Consider the following 14,068-nt stretch of genomic DNA (forward strand, 5'->3'; position numbering starts at 1 on the left):
AGATGTTTCGCCAACAAAACCGGCGATGAAACGCGCCTCCCGTAGCCGGGAGCGGTGAACGCGCGCGCGGGGCTCTGACGGCTCTGACGAATCGAGTGGAGCAGCGACGGATGACGACCTTCGTTCGTCGGCGACGTGAGCGCCGCTGTGGGAGACATGGCACGCTCTCGGTCTCGTTCTTCGAAAGAGGACTCGAGCGACGTGAGGTCCTGATCCGAGTCGTTCCGGCGAGACGGATCGCGCGCTTTGGCCGCAGCCGATTGCGATATGGAGTGCAAGATGAGCGGCAGCGCCCCGACGCGCTCCATGTCCGCCTTATTGAGTCTGCTGATGAGTTCGACGAGAATTCGATGCATGATAGCGAGCTCTTTGCCAAGATCGACGTTGGCCGGGGTGGAATGAACTGACTCCGCCTCACCAAGAGGAGACTACAGGACACGAATTCATAAAAAATCGTTTTTACTTCTAATTTTTCCTTACTGATATCTTGTCGATGTAGTGAACCATGTTGGGAATTTCTCTCTCAAGAAATTCGTCCATGAAGAACATGTAGTCCTCTTTGGCACCAAACCTAATAAGTGACACTTGGAAAAAATCATAGAACGCTCTTGATTCAACAAACCTAGTGAAATTGGCTAAACTCTGCAGAACTTTCGCTACTAGCGTTAGTTTTCGGCTTGTTTTATCATCCGGATAAGCTGACATAAGGCCGTCAAATAAAACATCTTCCCTGTATATAGTACTGACCTTGCATAAGATGAAAAAGACTAGGTGATAGAATAGCTGGGCAGAAAAACCGCAAGAAAATAGATCCACTGAATGACAGATTAATTAATGACGACCGATTCTGTGTGCGTGGAGATGTGACAAAGTTCTCACCTGATTAATTTTTTAGCTACAGTATCGTGCTCCTTTCCTAAATTGACTCGAAAGCCGTGAAATACTTCCTGCAGTTCACTGTAAAAAGACAAAGAAACTGACTAGGAACTTGCAAAGCTTGCTTTCACATACACTGGAAAAAACGGGTATGAACTGACAATTTTTGCCCACGCCTTCTCCACAAATAGAACAAGGGTTTCCTGCGACTTTCTTAGCTCTGCTTCCGGCGGCAATTTCGACGGATCCACCTTTTACGCATACGTATCAACGGAGTCTAAACTCCGGCTTAGCTCTTACCTCGCACTCTTCATCACTTTCATACAGATAGCGTATGAACGCACCCACTGTATCTCTGAGATACTGGAAAAAGCAAAACAAAGAAAATACTGAAGTGACGTAAGACGAATATTAGGATTATTGACTTCATGCAACAAGGTTCGCCTTACTATGATTGCCTCGATTTCTTACCTTTTCCCCTACCAACTTCATGTACGTGTCCATTGCTTTTGTGGCAAACGTATTACCTCGAAATATCAGATTTTCATCCTCTGTATCAGAGCGCAAGAAATGTCCGTTTACGTCATCTCTTGCCTTGCAAGTATAGCACTTTACCCAGATTATGAACTTCCGTCATGACAATGTCCATGAGAAAGTCGTGCGACTTTCCACAGGAATTGACAATCCGAATCAGCGTCTGGGCAATTTCATCCTAAAAGAACATCCCCATGCCCCGACAAAAAGAAGCCACAAGGACGCTCACCTTTTCCTTGGCTGGAATAATAGGCTCAAGCACTTGACAAAGGACAGAGTAATCCTCTTGAAGATACTATGACAACACAAGCAACGCATCATGAAATGAATAGCTAGAAAACGAAGCAAAATTAACTTACATGTAGAAAATTATCGTATGTTTTCAGAGCCAAAACGGGAACCACCTAGAGTCACCCAAACTAAGTGGACGATCCTTCAGCGAGACAGAAGCCAAACGTACTTGGTACTTAGTCTTAATCCGTATCGTCGCCTGTTCGAGTTTGTGAGAGCCAACAATAGGATGCCTAAAAAAAGGACATGGAGAAGACAAATGAACTCAGAATAGACAGCTACCATTTCTCGAGGGGACTGCTCTTCCCGTCAAACTGCGAAACAGAAATCAGCACTTTCCCTGCGAGAAGAACACACAAGCGGAAGAGTCAATAAGAGTCAATATTGAGGCACTAGACCACAACTCGAAGCCAATCCCCCTCTTCTCACCTACGAGGGTCGGCCCCTTTCGCTTCTTCTCCGTATCCTTATACATTCGAACGGTGATCATGTTGAACACTTCCACGTTGCCAAAGGAGAAATGCTCGCCCCAAAACAGGCTATCCCCGTGCATTTTCGTCGTCGTGCGAGCGTAAAGCGTATCGTCGAGAAAAATCTCACAATAATAGTTCCTTGAGAGAGAGAGAGAGAAAAAACGTAATTTTTTTTCAATTAAAAAATTCGACGATGTCATACTTTTTCTTCGGCATTCCTTTCGAATCCATGATCCAAAAAGTGACGTCGATCTCCTCGCGCGAATCGTTGTCGCGCTCGCGATTCACGCATCGACCGAGCCCGTCGAGCCACGATTTCATCTGCGGCTCGTCGGCGCATCGGCAACGCAACGTCGCGTCGCCGCACAGCACGTCGAAGCAGTGCTCGCGCGGCGCGATGCTCGCGTGAAGGACCCGTATCGTCGGCGCCTGTTTTCCAGTCAGCTCGATCTAAAGAGAAAAGGAGGGGGGTGTAGCCTCCTCGTATTGCGGCTATTCGCCGTGGGAAGAATGCGCAGGCGCCGCGTACCGACGTGTTCGGCTCGCCGAGCGGCGTTAGACTGTCGAACGAGTCGAGCGAACGGCCGAGCGGTCGCGCTTCGGCGAGCTGATTTCGATAGAGACGTCTTGAATGAATAGAATAAAAAAACGTCCGCTCTTTTTCGCTATGGTCTCACCCTTCGTTGCGCGACAAGCTCTTAGATCGTTGAAAGCTTCCGCTTTTCTTGTCTTTGTCTTTTTCCGACGCCGTCGGGCCGATCGATGATGTTTTTTTCGTCGACGATTTGCCGCGTCGAAGCGACGCTCGCAAGCGCCCCTACGCCCACGGGAACTTTGAAAAGGAGAAGCGCGAGCGCGAAGGAGAACAAAACGAAGCGGGGACCCTTCTTTACTTTTGCGAGCGCGCGCGCGCCGCGATGTACTTACGCCGAGCGAGAGCGATGAGCTCGACTCGGTCGTCGCCGGCAGGCGACGATACTCCTCCGAGTCGGATAGGGCCGTATCCGGCAGCGTCGGTCGCTCGAGAGAAGCCCGCGCCGAACGTTCGACAGCCAAGCGGGACGGTCGCGCTAACGAGAAAAAAAAAGGGGCGATTTCGAAAACGTGGGGAGGGCTAGGGATGCGGTTACCGCCGTCGCGGTCAAGAATGTCGTCGCCTACGTGTACGACGGTTGCGTGTTGTTGAGAGGTCTGTGCCTACGCGAAAGAGAGCGTTTAATTTAGTGGGGCCCCCGATCGTTTTGTTTGTCTCAAGCGCTTCGCTTGCCTCTTTCGCTTCTTCGCTTTCGTAGAAGTAGAGTCGGCCTTCGTCGAAGGAGACGACGCAATAGCGTTTGTTCCATTTCGATGTGGCTAGCGGGTCTGAAGCAAAAGACGGGTTGGATGTGTTTCCCCGTTTGGGGAGCCCGACCTTCGATCCATAGCCAGCCTTCGAGACGTCGTCCGTCCGATCCTCCTCCGCTCGAATTCATTGCGTTCCTCTCTCGGTGTATGTGCTAATGGGACGAAGCGGAAACCGTCGCCATTTCGCCTATGCCAGATAGTGTCACGTGTCACAAAACGCGCGCGCGTCCGCCCAACATTTTGTGCACTTTATGTGTTGTACAGCAATATCCAGCGTGTGGCTTCTCGCTGCCGAGCTGGTAATTTAAACAGCTAAAAACAACAGTACAGTCTCCGTTAACCGTTGTATTATTACCTCTGAATTTACTCACGTGCACATGCGCAGGATGTAACTAATATCCTCCGCCCTCTTTCGTTACACATAGTACGGTGCGAAAGCGATGAAGAATAGTAACAATGGGCGACGCTTCCTATATTTTTCGTGCATCGTCCTATTCGGCCTGGCCGCGTACACGTCACTACTTCTCACGTACACAGCGCGCGACAAGACGGACTACGACGTTCGTGTGAGGGGCGTTGCCGTTCGTCGCCGATGGCAAGACGTCGCTCACCTACAAGGACTCCTCAGCGACATGCATCGCGAACTGAACGAAGCCGTCGCCGAACGCGACGAAGTCGAACTCCAATTGAAACAGATTCTCGAAACCGAGGAGGGAAAACACATGGCGCGATGGACGACGATAGTGCATCCGATAAAGAGTAAACTTCCTGCACGCTTGCGTTCTACGCCCCTACTCGGCTGCGATCACATCGACGCTATACAAATGATGGGTCGAGTCTCCGAATCGAACGACGACAATTCGACTTTGATTTATCGCGGATTGCTCGGCGCCGAGCAAGTGATCGTGAAAAGCGTCAATCCCAGTGGGAGTTTCATAAAGCAATGTAGCGGCGAAATGAAGCGGAGCGCGTGCCTTCAGATGGCCAACTACAGACTGATGCGAGAAATTATCCTGCTCCAAGATCTCCAGAGTGAGAACGTTCTAAAGGTAAAAACTCATAATTAGTTAATTTCGTTATGGCGGACGTCCGCTGGTTTTAGATCCTGGGCCGATGCGTAAGGAGTGATGCAGTCAGCACAGATACAGCTGAACGTGGTATTACGGTTGTGACTGAAAATGCACAACCCATGTCTCTCGAGAGGACAAAGTTGCTGCCATTGGAAAAGAAAATTTCTGTAAGCTATGATCAAAATGATATGTATCTGTATGATGATACATCTCTTCAGGTCATCGCCCAAATTTTGAAACTGCTCGAGTTTTTGAATCATTCGCCGCTTGGTTCATTGCGAATTGAATCCTTTCATATCGGTCTCTTGGTTATGGCGGAAGGAAAGGTGAAGTTGGGTCATGTCAGTCATCTGACGAGCAAGGAACTGGGCTGCGGCTCGTCAAGTGACTGCGTCATCTCGAAGCTACACGGTAGCGTGCAGCCAACGTGCACTAGTTTTCGATGCGTTGGTTACAATCGCATCATAAATTTGAAAAATGCTAATGAGAAGATCTTCGCTCCAATTCTCTGGGAATCGGGTGGCAGCGACGAGGAGTTGTCAAAACAGGCTGTTGCAAAGGAGATGCTCGATGATTTGCGACTTTCGAACGTGAGCTACGGACGGATGATTGAACGCCTGTACGGCTCGCTGGCAAATAACGGCAGAAAGAAAGAGGAAGAGGAGGAGGAGGACGACGATGATTCACTTGCAAAACGCATGTCCGTATTTAGTGAGCTTGACACTGACAAGATGCAAGACAGTGCTCAGAAGGAAGAGCAATCAAAAAACGTTCCTCTTCAAAAGCAGAATTTTCATCGCCCTGAACAGCCGGCGGCGGCGGCGGCGGCAACCACAAATGGCAAAACGGCTACTTTCAAAGTTCTACCGGACGTTGACTTTCCCGGCAAGCACGACTATAACTGCTTGAACACGAAAGCGCGATGGGGCTGCGCGATAGCCGTTCAGAACGTCGAGGAAGCAAAGAATCGGTGCCTGAAGGACGAACGATGCAAGGCGTTTGTCGTCGTGCCCCATCAACAACAGAGAGCCAACGATTGGATGACGGCTTTTCTCAAGGACGGAGCCTCCGGCCCCGTTCGCCATCAGGGCACGGTGACGTACGTGAAAGTGGAGCAGGCGAGCAACGATGCGTCGCAGACGGTGGATCCTTTCGAACGAGTCGCCGGACGATTGCAACGCCACGCTGCGACGACTATTTCTAAAAAGGAGATTTCCGCAGCGGAATCAGCGACGTGTCCTTTAGGTACGAAAAAGTCCAACGTAGCATGCTCACTCTAGAGAGCAGAGAGCGATTAGATAAATTAGGAAAATTCTATATATCTGTGCCACCACTTACGTTCACATTTTAGCTAGTATCCTTTCGGAGCAATACGCTCTACGGCGAACGCGCGAGAAGCGTTTAATGGAAATTATGGGCTGGTCAAGCATGACGGACAGTGAGTGGCTCCCGATGCTTCGCAGCGCCAACGCCGTGCCGACTGACTACTCAAAAGCGAGCGAGACGTCGAACGGCGTCGGCGTTCAAGTCGAATTTTCGTCGAAACAGAAGGGCTGGTTCAAAGTCGAAACAGGCGTCAATAAAAGGCACATTGCTCAAGTCGCCTTCTTCTACTTGGATCGCTTACTTGGGGTAGCACGTGGCATGTCGAAGAGATTTCATAAATAATGAGTTTGTCTCTTCCAGATGTTTAAAACAGTTCCGACCACAGGTCGAATTTTCTCTCTTATCGAACTGCAACAGGCGCACTTTCCTTCAAAACTCGGCGTCGTCAAAGCGCCGTTTGCTGCCCATCTCAAAGCGGACGGATCGCTTCCCGGCGCCATGTCGGCGTGGATCCGCGGCGACGTCGACATCAAGCGAAAGGTATCGCTTCGCGCCCAAGAGGAGACCGCTTGGGCCGTGACGCGTTTAACGCAAGAGCAAAAGGACGATCTCGAATACATCCTCATGATGTGGCTGGGAGGACTGAGTCTTCCTTCAGAAAAATTCCTCGCCGTCCAAAGTCAGTCAGACGAATGATGTCATTGAGGCAGAATGAGAATTCGTTTTCGTAGATCACATGGTGCATTTGGACAGTCATTTGGCAATGAAGCAACTTCCTTTGGACGTATTCCCGTACTTCAACAACTGCCAGTTCCCGCGTCATCTCATCACTATTCTACGATTCATGCACACGAGCAAGAACGAGACTTGCCGGCTAAGCAAACAAGTGAGAAAGAGAAATGAGAAGGAGGTGCACTTTGAAACTTTTCCTTTTTCTTCCTTCTTTAGTTGGTCCAAGCAATGCAAACAGATCCGCTCAAGCCGACGGAAGAGCTCTTCGGTTCGGATGGTCTCGCTTTGCTTGACAAAGCCGTTGAACAACTGCTCGACCTTGTCGAAAAATGCATAGAAAGATTCGGAGAATCAATTATTTTATACGACTAGCGACACATTTTCAAACACCGCCTTTTTTTAAATTAAATAAATTATTACCGATTTCACAAATCGCGTGCGTGACGGGTGATCTCCTCGACGACGTCCGGCTTGAGTAGATCTTTTACCTAAAAAGGGAGAAAGGCGTCCATCCAAAGTCCCACACTCACTAAAAGACCATCTCCTTACGGGGTAGTTCAGAGACGCATCGTACGTGTACAAAATGCTCGTGTCATACAATGACATGCTGCGATCTGAGAGAGCTATAATACAATTTCTCAATCGTGCTATTGTTTCCCTTTCTTCTCTAGTTACGGGCTGCTGACAAGAAATACAGATAGTACGGTATTTTATTTCGAATTGGTGTACCTTTTTTGACTCCGGTTCTTCCCAAGTCTCCATAGGCTGTTCTTCTGGTGCAATGGGTCCAATCCATATATAACCATTGTTACCTAGTATCACCGAAGCGCCGCAAGGAAGAGTGTGGAAATGGGTCTTTCGTCGTTTAACGAGAACCGGAGGTACGGTAACCATACAACCTCGGGTCAACTAAAAGTCCCTTTATTCCGCACAAGCACAGGGGGGTTTTTTTTTTTATCTTTTTGACTCACTTTTCCGTACTTGAGACTTCGAGTGTGCAACGAAAGAGATCCGTCGCTAAATAATGACTGAACCTCGGCCTGGAAATAAGACGCCTTCCTGTTTCACTGTCTCACGCAAAAACAATTGGCACGCATACGGATATGAGATCGCCTTCAGCAAAATATTCTCGCATCATCAACTCGTCTTCTGCGGATTTACGACGCTGGAAGAGAGAAAGAAGTGCACACGACTTCCTTCCAACACTTTTTTTTCCTTCTTACCAATACGCCTCCTGGTAGATTGACCGATGACAGCATGAGTATGGAGTCGAGTCGCGAGAAAGTGTCCACTTTCCATCGTTTCTGTCCAATCTGAAAAAGTCCTGATGTCGAGAACGTACACCCGATTCGCTCCCCCCTACTTCTTTGATTCTTCCCACTACGACGTCGCCGATGTCGCCGTTGTATCTGAATGGCACGACGAAAGTAAAGCCAGGAGAAAATAGGAAATGCGTTTTCTTTTGCCTCGTTCGTAGAGGACGAACGCAAATGAGACGATTGACCCTCTCTACAACTCCTGCTACGGATGATTTGATCACGTCGTCCTCGACATACGTTCCGTGACCTCTAGAAGAGCAAAGAAATGAGCGAGTTATCAGAAGGGGGTCCCTCTTTCCTACCGCATAAATCCCGTGTCGGTCGTTATGACGTCTCCTGGAGTTACAACTTGATAGCGATGATCGACCACTGCAACTGACGGCTTTGGGCGAAAGGATTCAATCACGATGTCCGTCTCCATTATACGGGGAAAACTAACAACACATGGCGGAAGCCCCAACTGAACTGGACTGAGAGTCAAAATCATACCATACAAACGTGTAGCCTGCACCCAAAGGCGATTTTAGATAACAACAACTGTACAAGTGCTCAACAAACCCATCTTTTCTACTAGAAGTCTGTTTTTGTATACTCTGCCATAGCACTCTTTACCGGCTTTCCGGACTTTCCAAATAAATGAAACACCTAAAAACCGTTTTTTAGAGGAGACGTGCACATAAATTGCATTAGACCTTGGTCAGGCGACTTTTGGCGGAACTCGCCGTCGGTGTCGCGAAGGCCTTCAAGTCTTCGGCAGATCGGCTTTTCATTCTGTGAGCTTTACCTTTGACGTCCAAAAAATCCGGCTGTTCTAGACGCGGCGGATTATTGATCTTCAAGACATTGTCAACACTTTTCTGCCGCCTTCTTCGCTCGTCGACGGCATTTCCTAATAAGAACGCGCCCAATCATTCGTCTAAGTATTGACATGCACATTGATAATCCACTTTTTTCCATTTCAGCGTCTCTTTCCTCCTTTGACATGAACGATAAAAGAACGTACTTCTCGTGGATGAATTGGGCCCGATCGCTGGGTTTCACAAAGACTGCACACGCAATTACCCATCAGACACAACATATTGTATCCTTTACCTCTTGGAGAATCCGTAAGACAAAACTCCTCGTAAACCTAAGAAATGCATCTAATAAAATAATAGCTTCTTCGACATACAGTAGGCACCTTATTTTGTCTCGCATTTCCCTGGTCAACCAGTGCATCTATCCATTCTGGTTTCCACTTGTCTAGTGTCAGTGATCGCACCTAAAAATAGACTTCAAATCGCGGCGAAAATGCTGTTTCTCGCAGCCTACTTGAGAGACGTCAACGCCAAGACTGCGATGTGCCCCCGAGCAATCAATACATAGAGTAATACCAAGACTGACGCTACAAAACGCGCAATGCTGCATGGCATACATATATGTATGCATGCATGGAATCTTTCCTACCTTGCCCACTTGGGATAGAGTCTTCCACAATCAGCACAGGCGTTATTACCCGGTACAGACATAATTCGTCCTATTTCGTCTGACGGCAGGACTTCTTGTAGAGGAAGCGACGGCGATCCCTTGCGCGCACGATCGTCATCCATTCGCATGGAAATATCAGGACCGACATGAGATGAAACGCTATGACAATATATAGCGAAAAGTTCAACGCGTCTTGTTTTCTCGCTTGCTTCGGCTGAACTTGAACTTGATTGCGCTGCTGATCAGCTCGAGAGACTATAGCGTGAGCTGTGGCATTGTTAAGCGTCGTTATCCACGATTCCATTTCGAGCGAGCTCTCCGCCTGTAGAAGAAGCGTCTTCGAAACGGATATCACTTTGAAGCAGAAATTCCTGTCCGTCTCGTCAGGCGAAGCAGGCTGAAGAGTAAAGAAAAAAAAACAGAGACATTCGAGAATATCAAAACTGTACCTTTACAGTACACAATTGTAGATTCAACTGATGAAGTGGCTTCGCCACTCCAGGAACCTATATAGCCCGAGGCTTGAACAAAATTCAGGTGAAAGTGTCCGTGCTACCTGATTCAGCAACATTCCGTCCAAAATGTAGAAGTACTGTCTGCTAAATGATAAACCAAACGGAAGACGTGGCTCGCCGCAAAACAGGTAGCCCGATTTTGTTGTGACTAAAGAAGCAAGCAATTGCACGCACGTACATCCATTTGTGTACTAACTTGGTGAGGCTGCCTTGGGGAGCGATGCTGTTTTCTCTAGAATGCTCGTCGAAACCGTTGCGGCAACCTGAAGAGCACCAGCAAAGCCAGCGCTTTTTCATTTTTTATTTTGATCGACTGTCAAAATGATTCTCTAGTTGGCTCCATTACCTGGGGCCGCTTTCCCCTTCGGATGATGGAACGCGAAGATCGTGAGTTTGGAAAGTTACAAAGTCCATTGCACGTGCAGCATCCACCTAGAAGAAAATACCTTCGACTAGCAGTAGAACGTTTCAATTATTTTAGTTGGGTCACCTCTTCAACAATTTTCTTTGCGTTTGATTTATCCACATCCACTTGTCCCGTTTGCATTTTTTTAATTTGCTGGCCGGATAAACGTTTCAGAAGCCTTACGGATACAGAATGCTTGATTTACCTGCAGTTGACTAAACAAGTGAGCAATAGGCTCTTCAATTTCCTGCAATTGAAGATAGCAGAGCTTGTGGTAGGACAACTCCGACGTGACGTAGTCCACCTAAGAAACACCGTACTGAAAGTAAACAACACAATCGTCCAATTCCAATTAGCGTACGCATACCATTCTCTCCATAATGTCAACTTTCTTCTTTTCATGCAAAGCGTTCGTTTCGATGACGCACTGACACGCAGTTCGATGTTGAATACGTCGACATTCGAACAAATTGCTGGCAGTCTTGCATTAATAAAAAATCCGCTTCTCTAGCAAATGCCACCTATTCTAATCAAGTCACCGTACCTCATGGAGAGCAACGTAGTCCTTTCTCTTACACTACATTGATACAGTCAGACTAGGAATCTCCACTACCTCTCCTCATTTCTTACACGAGAAAACTTTTCTGCTGCACTTTCAGCTTTCGAATTGCTCTTCTTATACGCAGCCATCATCTGCTTCACACCGGCTATGTCCTTCTGGAGAGAAAGACGTCACGTAGGTGTTTCACGACGACACTTAGAACAAAGTTACCGTGACAAAGTCTTGAAGGGGCTTGATGACTCCAATGCTAGCAGTTGAGACAAATTATATATGTACGTAGAAGCTTCATTTGCGATACTACCTTCTTTGGTCAATAAAACGCTCGCTGTGCTCCTCTAGCTGCTCAAGAGCTCCAGTGAGGGTCGTCAGAGCGTCGCTCTGATAGAGAAGAACAGACTGTGCAGGTATTGGATAATTGTCTTCTTTCTCTCTCACCATTTCATTATCCTCAACATCGAGATCGTGGACCACGAACGTCTCCAAGAGAGACAACAGCACTGGTAAGTCATCAATCAATCAATCAATCAATCAATCAGTCGACTCCACCCTCCCTCCTTCACCGCGATTGAGAGCCGTGTCGCGACGGGCGAGCGCCTCTTTCTCCCTCAACGTCTCCATGAATTGAATTAGACGCGATTCGAGAGACTCGGTCATCTCCTGAGACATTCGTCGGGCCGCCAATGCAAAATAGCGAGGCGAACAAAAAAAAACAGAGTAAATACACTGTACCTCGAAAGCAGCGACTCTACTTCGAAAATAGGGACTGTCGCCTTCACAACTCGACAAGGAAATTCCTTTCATATCTTTCAGTACACCCCTCTTTCGTTTGGGAGTCTGGGCGAAAGAAATTGTTGTAGTTTTAGCGTACGCGACGTTCTTCCGAAGGCGTGCCTGTTGTTAAAAATAGACTTTAGTCGTTGGAATGCTGCGGGCAGTCCGATTTCTTTCCGTAGTGAATGGCGGGAGATCCAGTGATTTTCTGCTTGCACTTGTAGCAGAAGCTGGTTTTGCACTGCCAACATCTGATGTGATTATTCTGCATTTCTTTCAAATTTCGCTGGTGGCAAGTGGGGCAGCGGCACACGCGAAGAAGTGCGTCCGGATTTCGACCCAGCTCACGTTCAATTCGAACAGCAGCCTAAAAGGAAAGAATAAATGAAAATGAAAAATATTTAATTAACGCTTTATTACTAGCATGATACCTCGGGTCTTTGTTGTTCTCTTTGTCTTGGTTGAGCTCGATGCTCAATAGGATAATGATACGGATGAAGGTCAAATAACGAACATCCGCCCTCACTAAAGTGATCATAGTCGCCTGATTTTCCGCACAAGTAGCAAAACCCTCGATGACATATGGAACAGGTCATTTTATTGCACCTTTAAAAAAACAACGCCGTAAGTGAAAAAGAGTAGGCTTTGCTTGTTTCTCTTACCCGGCTATCTTCTGCACGGGTGATCTGCAGCCTGGGCATTTTGTGCTAGACTTCTTTACTGCTTGAAGCGACAGATGTTCATCTCTTTGACGTTTCCTTGCCAGTGCAGAAGCAGGGTCAGTTGCTTCTTCGTCTTCTTTGTCTGCTTTGTCGTCAGACGGCTCTTCCTCTTTAGGACAGTCGCCCTTAAAATAAATCAGCCCAATCTTGCCACCTATATGCTCCCGTACATAAGGATACCAGATGCCAGGAATTGCGACAGTTGATGCAGAAGGAAAACAGGCAATAGGCACACTGACCGAGCGTCGATTTAACATCGTCTCGAACGACGGGAAGCTGACATCGTGGACAGTACTCGACGTCTTCCATAACGTCCAGAGATTTCTAATCAAGACGTCAAAAGATTTTCCTCGACACATAAAAGAGTCATGTACCTGAAAAGCGAGTCTTTCCCAGCGTCGAAATTCCTCGTCTCCCAAAACACTTCGAATGATATCAAGGGGCAATCGTTGATTACACTTCGTAAATGGACACCTTTCAAGATTGAAATTGTTTAGACACGTTCCACAAAAACTCTACGGGCATCTCACGTGAGTTTCTGAACCGATCCTTCCGAAACAAACATATTGCAAAAGTCGTGCATGCAACTCCGGCAGACGATATGCCGGCATTCTCGAAGTCGAAAGAAATCGTCGCCCGCCTTTTCGTCCAAGCAAATGCAGCACGTATGCCAGCCTCGTCGAAAGGCCGCCTCTTCGGCATCAAAATTGAAACGAAGGAGAGATACGAGCGTTGCTTCGATGTCTCTACACTCGGAGATCGCCCGAGGATCACGATGAGACGAAGCAAAGACGCCTGCAGCTATGATTATCGAGTCAGTAATGCCGAGTGCTTCAGCGGCGCTGTTTTGTAGCCAGTCGACCCACGAGAATATTATCGGTTCGCTCGGCATTGTCGTCCACATGTCGTCCAAGTGACGACACAGAGCCGATAGCTGACTGACGCTAAGCCACAAGGATGAGAGGGTGAAGAGTGGTGGTGACGAGATTGGATAGGAGGCTGGCAAAGTGCATTCAAGACAGATAGGCGGTAAGTGTTCCACGGGGATTGTAGCCACGACTCGATGGCCGGAATCCGAGCGCTGATACGACGGCTGAACGCGAGACGGATTGGCTGAGGCAACGGCCTGAGCTAGAGTGAATATCGATAACATGAAGAAGACGTCAACGTACTAGAGTACAGTACTAGACTATACCTTTGCTCTCAAGACTCGACTCGTCTTCTAAGTGCACCCAGGCTTCAAGGGTGATTTGACGTGAAGGCAGCTCGACGTTGATCATTATCTACCCACATTCGAACAATACAGTAATGCTGTTTTAATTATGTGTACAGTATTTTAGGCTGTTTTAGGGCGTATTGTCTAGTCTAGTAGTGGAAACCGAGAGTTCAGGAAATGTCCACTATTTGTCTGCAGCGTTCTTTTAAGAAGCTGTTAGCGTGCACACGCACTAACTCGAATAGTTTTTCGACGGCTTGTTGGATTCGCTTCTTCACTGGCTAGAGGGCTTTCGATCTCGCGGTAGTCACTGCCAAGAATTGCTTCTAGAGCGGTCAACTGTTGAACAGAAAGAGTAAGATGCAAGCTAAGCAAAAGCGCGCACACAATCACCTCATCCTCCTGCTCTGCCAAATTGCTCATTGTTTTCGTCCAGTTGCGTTA

The 14,068-nt window shown here is 47.8% G+C and overlaps 5 protein-coding genes across 10 annotated transcripts; 1 reads left to right on the plus strand and 4 right to left on the minus strand.

Annotated features, from left to right (window-relative positions):
- Positions 1–9: 9 nt before the first annotated feature.
- Positions 10–3,725, minus strand: LOC136186206 (ras GTPase-activating protein nGAP-like; the record flags this gene model as incomplete). Its single annotated transcript, XM_065973463.1, is given in 21 exon segments — positions 10–428; positions 481–571; positions 623–698; positions 748–815; positions 880–957; positions 1,012–1,127; positions 1,177–1,239; positions 1,348–1,427; positions 1,492–1,588; positions 1,640–1,705; positions 1,770–1,814; positions 1,871–1,934; positions 1,984–2,041; positions 2,131–2,312; positions 2,377–2,624; positions 2,704–2,800; positions 2,852–2,991; positions 3,102–3,244; positions 3,305–3,371; positions 3,442–3,536; positions 3,586–3,725. Coding segments are annotated over 21 exon segments (2,354 nt in total), but the record flags the coding sequence as incomplete, so codon positions are not given.
- A 216-nt stretch (positions 3,726–3,941) lies between these two features.
- Positions 3,942–7,079, plus strand: LOC136186298 (uncharacterized). Its single transcript, XM_065973576.1, has 7 exons — positions 3,942–4,567; positions 4,621–4,755; positions 4,807–5,833; positions 5,940–6,220; positions 6,275–6,593; positions 6,646–6,800; positions 6,863–7,079. The coding sequence occupies exons 1-7, from the start codon at positions 3,959–3,961 to the stop codon at positions 7,016–7,018; spliced, it is 2,682 nt and encodes an 893-aa protein (XP_065829648.1). The 5' UTR covers positions 3,942–3,958; the 3' UTR covers positions 7,019–7,079.
- On the minus strand, positions 6,981–8,452 carry LOC136186301 (exosome complex component RRP4-like). 3 transcript variants are annotated; one of them, XM_065973584.1, is made up of 9 exons: positions 8,268–8,452; positions 8,113–8,214; positions 8,010–8,055; positions 7,870–7,959; positions 7,746–7,811; positions 7,618–7,686; positions 7,376–7,555; positions 7,196–7,324; positions 6,981–7,134 (listed from the first exon to the last, which is right to left on the minus strand). In XM_065973584.1, the coding sequence occupies exons 1-9, from the start codon at positions 8,450–8,452 to the stop codon at positions 7,072–7,074; spliced, it is 930 nt and encodes a 309-aa protein (XP_065829656.1). In that variant the 3' UTR covers positions 6,981–7,071. The 3 variants fall into 3 exon arrangements, with proteins under 3 accessions (XP_065829656.1, XP_065829655.1, XP_065829654.1); XM_065973583.1 differs by having other exon boundaries at positions 7,196–7,327; XM_065973582.1 differs by having other exon boundaries at positions 7,196–7,555.
- A 14-nt stretch (positions 8,453–8,466) lies between these two features.
- Positions 8,467–11,804, minus strand: LOC136186299 (arf-GAP with coiled-coil, ANK repeat and PH domain-containing protein 2-like). 4 transcript variants are annotated; one of them, XM_065973580.1, is made up of 22 exons: positions 11,645–11,804; positions 11,476–11,572; positions 11,351–11,412; positions 11,217–11,293; positions 11,126–11,162; positions 10,984–11,070; positions 10,898–10,930; positions 10,721–10,834; positions 10,559–10,657; positions 10,438–10,506; positions 10,294–10,379; positions 10,144–10,235; positions 9,989–10,095; positions 9,882–9,938; positions 9,642–9,829; positions 9,412–9,591; positions 9,277–9,349; positions 9,146–9,226; positions 9,058–9,094; positions 8,913–9,011; positions 8,658–8,854; positions 8,467–8,610 (listed from the first exon to the last, which is right to left on the minus strand). In XM_065973580.1, the coding sequence occupies exons 1-22, from the start codon at positions 11,714–11,716 to the stop codon at positions 8,536–8,538; spliced, it is 2,019 nt and encodes a 672-aa protein (XP_065829652.1). In that variant the 5' UTR covers positions 11,717–11,804; the 3' UTR covers positions 8,467–8,535. The 4 variants fall into 4 exon arrangements, 3 of the variants coding, with proteins under 3 accessions (XP_065829652.1, XP_065829651.1, XP_065829649.1); XM_065973579.1 differs by having other exon boundaries at positions 10,984–11,067; positions 11,476–11,804; XM_065973577.1 differs by having other exon boundaries at positions 11,476–11,804.
- On the minus strand, positions 11,571–14,062 carry LOC136186300 (E3 ubiquitin-protein ligase RNF14-like). Its single transcript, XM_065973581.1, has 9 exons — positions 14,018–14,062; positions 13,862–13,963; positions 13,604–13,691; positions 12,939–13,539; positions 12,783–12,882; positions 12,589–12,732; positions 12,349–12,533; positions 12,118–12,292; positions 11,571–12,053 (listed from the first exon to the last, which is right to left on the minus strand). The coding sequence occupies exons 1-9, from the start codon at positions 14,045–14,047 to the stop codon at positions 11,826–11,828; spliced, it is 1,653 nt and encodes a 550-aa protein (XP_065829653.1). The 5' UTR covers positions 14,048–14,062; the 3' UTR covers positions 11,571–11,825.
- Between the last annotated feature and the right edge of the window lie 6 nt (positions 14,063–14,068).

This window comes from Oscarella lobularis, chromosome 4 (assembly GCF_947507565.1).
Source record: "Oscarella lobularis chromosome 4, ooOscLobu1.1, whole genome shotgun sequence".
NCBI lineage: Eukaryota > Metazoa > Porifera > Homoscleromorpha > Homosclerophorida > Oscarellidae > Oscarella > Oscarella lobularis.

Bases quoted from the DNA above. Each gene is read 5' to 3' on its own strand.
- LOC136186298 (XM_065973576.1), top strand. From the start codon at position 3,959: ATGAAGAATAGTAACAATGGGCGACGCTTCCTATATTTTTCGTGCATC. The intron at 5,834-5,939 runs GTACGAAAAAGT...TTCACATTTTAG, and splicing joins ATCAGCGACGTGTCCTTTAG to CTAGTATCCTTTCGGAGCAA. The intron at 6,221-6,274 runs GTAGCACGTGGC...TGTCTCTTCCAG, and splicing joins ACTTGGATCGCTTACTTGGG to ATGTTTAAAACAGTTCCGAC.
- LOC136186300 (XM_065973581.1), bottom strand. From the start codon at position 14,047: ATGAGCAATTTGGCAGAGCAGGAGGATGAG. The intron at 12,293-12,348 runs GTAAGAGAAACA...GTTTTTTTAAAG, and splicing joins CCCGTGCAGAAGATAGCCGG to GTGCAATAAAATGACCTGTT. The intron at 12,054-12,117 runs GTATCATGCTAG...CTTTCCTTTTAG, and splicing joins GAGAACAACAAAGACCCGAG to GCTGCTGTTCGAATTGAACG.
- LOC136186301 (XM_065973582.1), bottom strand. From the start codon at position 8,452: ATGATTTTGACTCTCAGTCCAGTTCAGTTGGGGCTTCCGCCATGTGTT. The intron at 7,687-7,745 runs GTATGCGTGCCA...TCTTATTTCCAG, and splicing joins CTGAAGGCGATCTCATATCC to GCCGAGGTTCAGTCATTATT. The intron at 7,135-7,195 runs GTAAGGAGATGG...CTCCCTTTTTAG, and splicing joins ATGCGTCTCTGAACTACCCC to GTAAAAGATCTACTCAAGCC.
- LOC136186299 (XM_065973577.1), bottom strand. From the start codon at position 11,716: ATGAAAGGAATTTCCTTGTCGAGTTGTGAAGGCGACAGTCCCTATTTT. The intron at 10,658-10,720 runs GTATGCGTACGC...GGTGTTTCTTAG, and splicing joins TTGACATTATGGAGAGAATG to GTGGACTACGTCACGTCGGA. The intron at 9,350-9,411 runs GTAGGAAAGATT...CGCGTTTTGTAG, and splicing joins CTCTATCCCAAGTGGGCAAG to CGTCAGTCTTGGTATTACTC.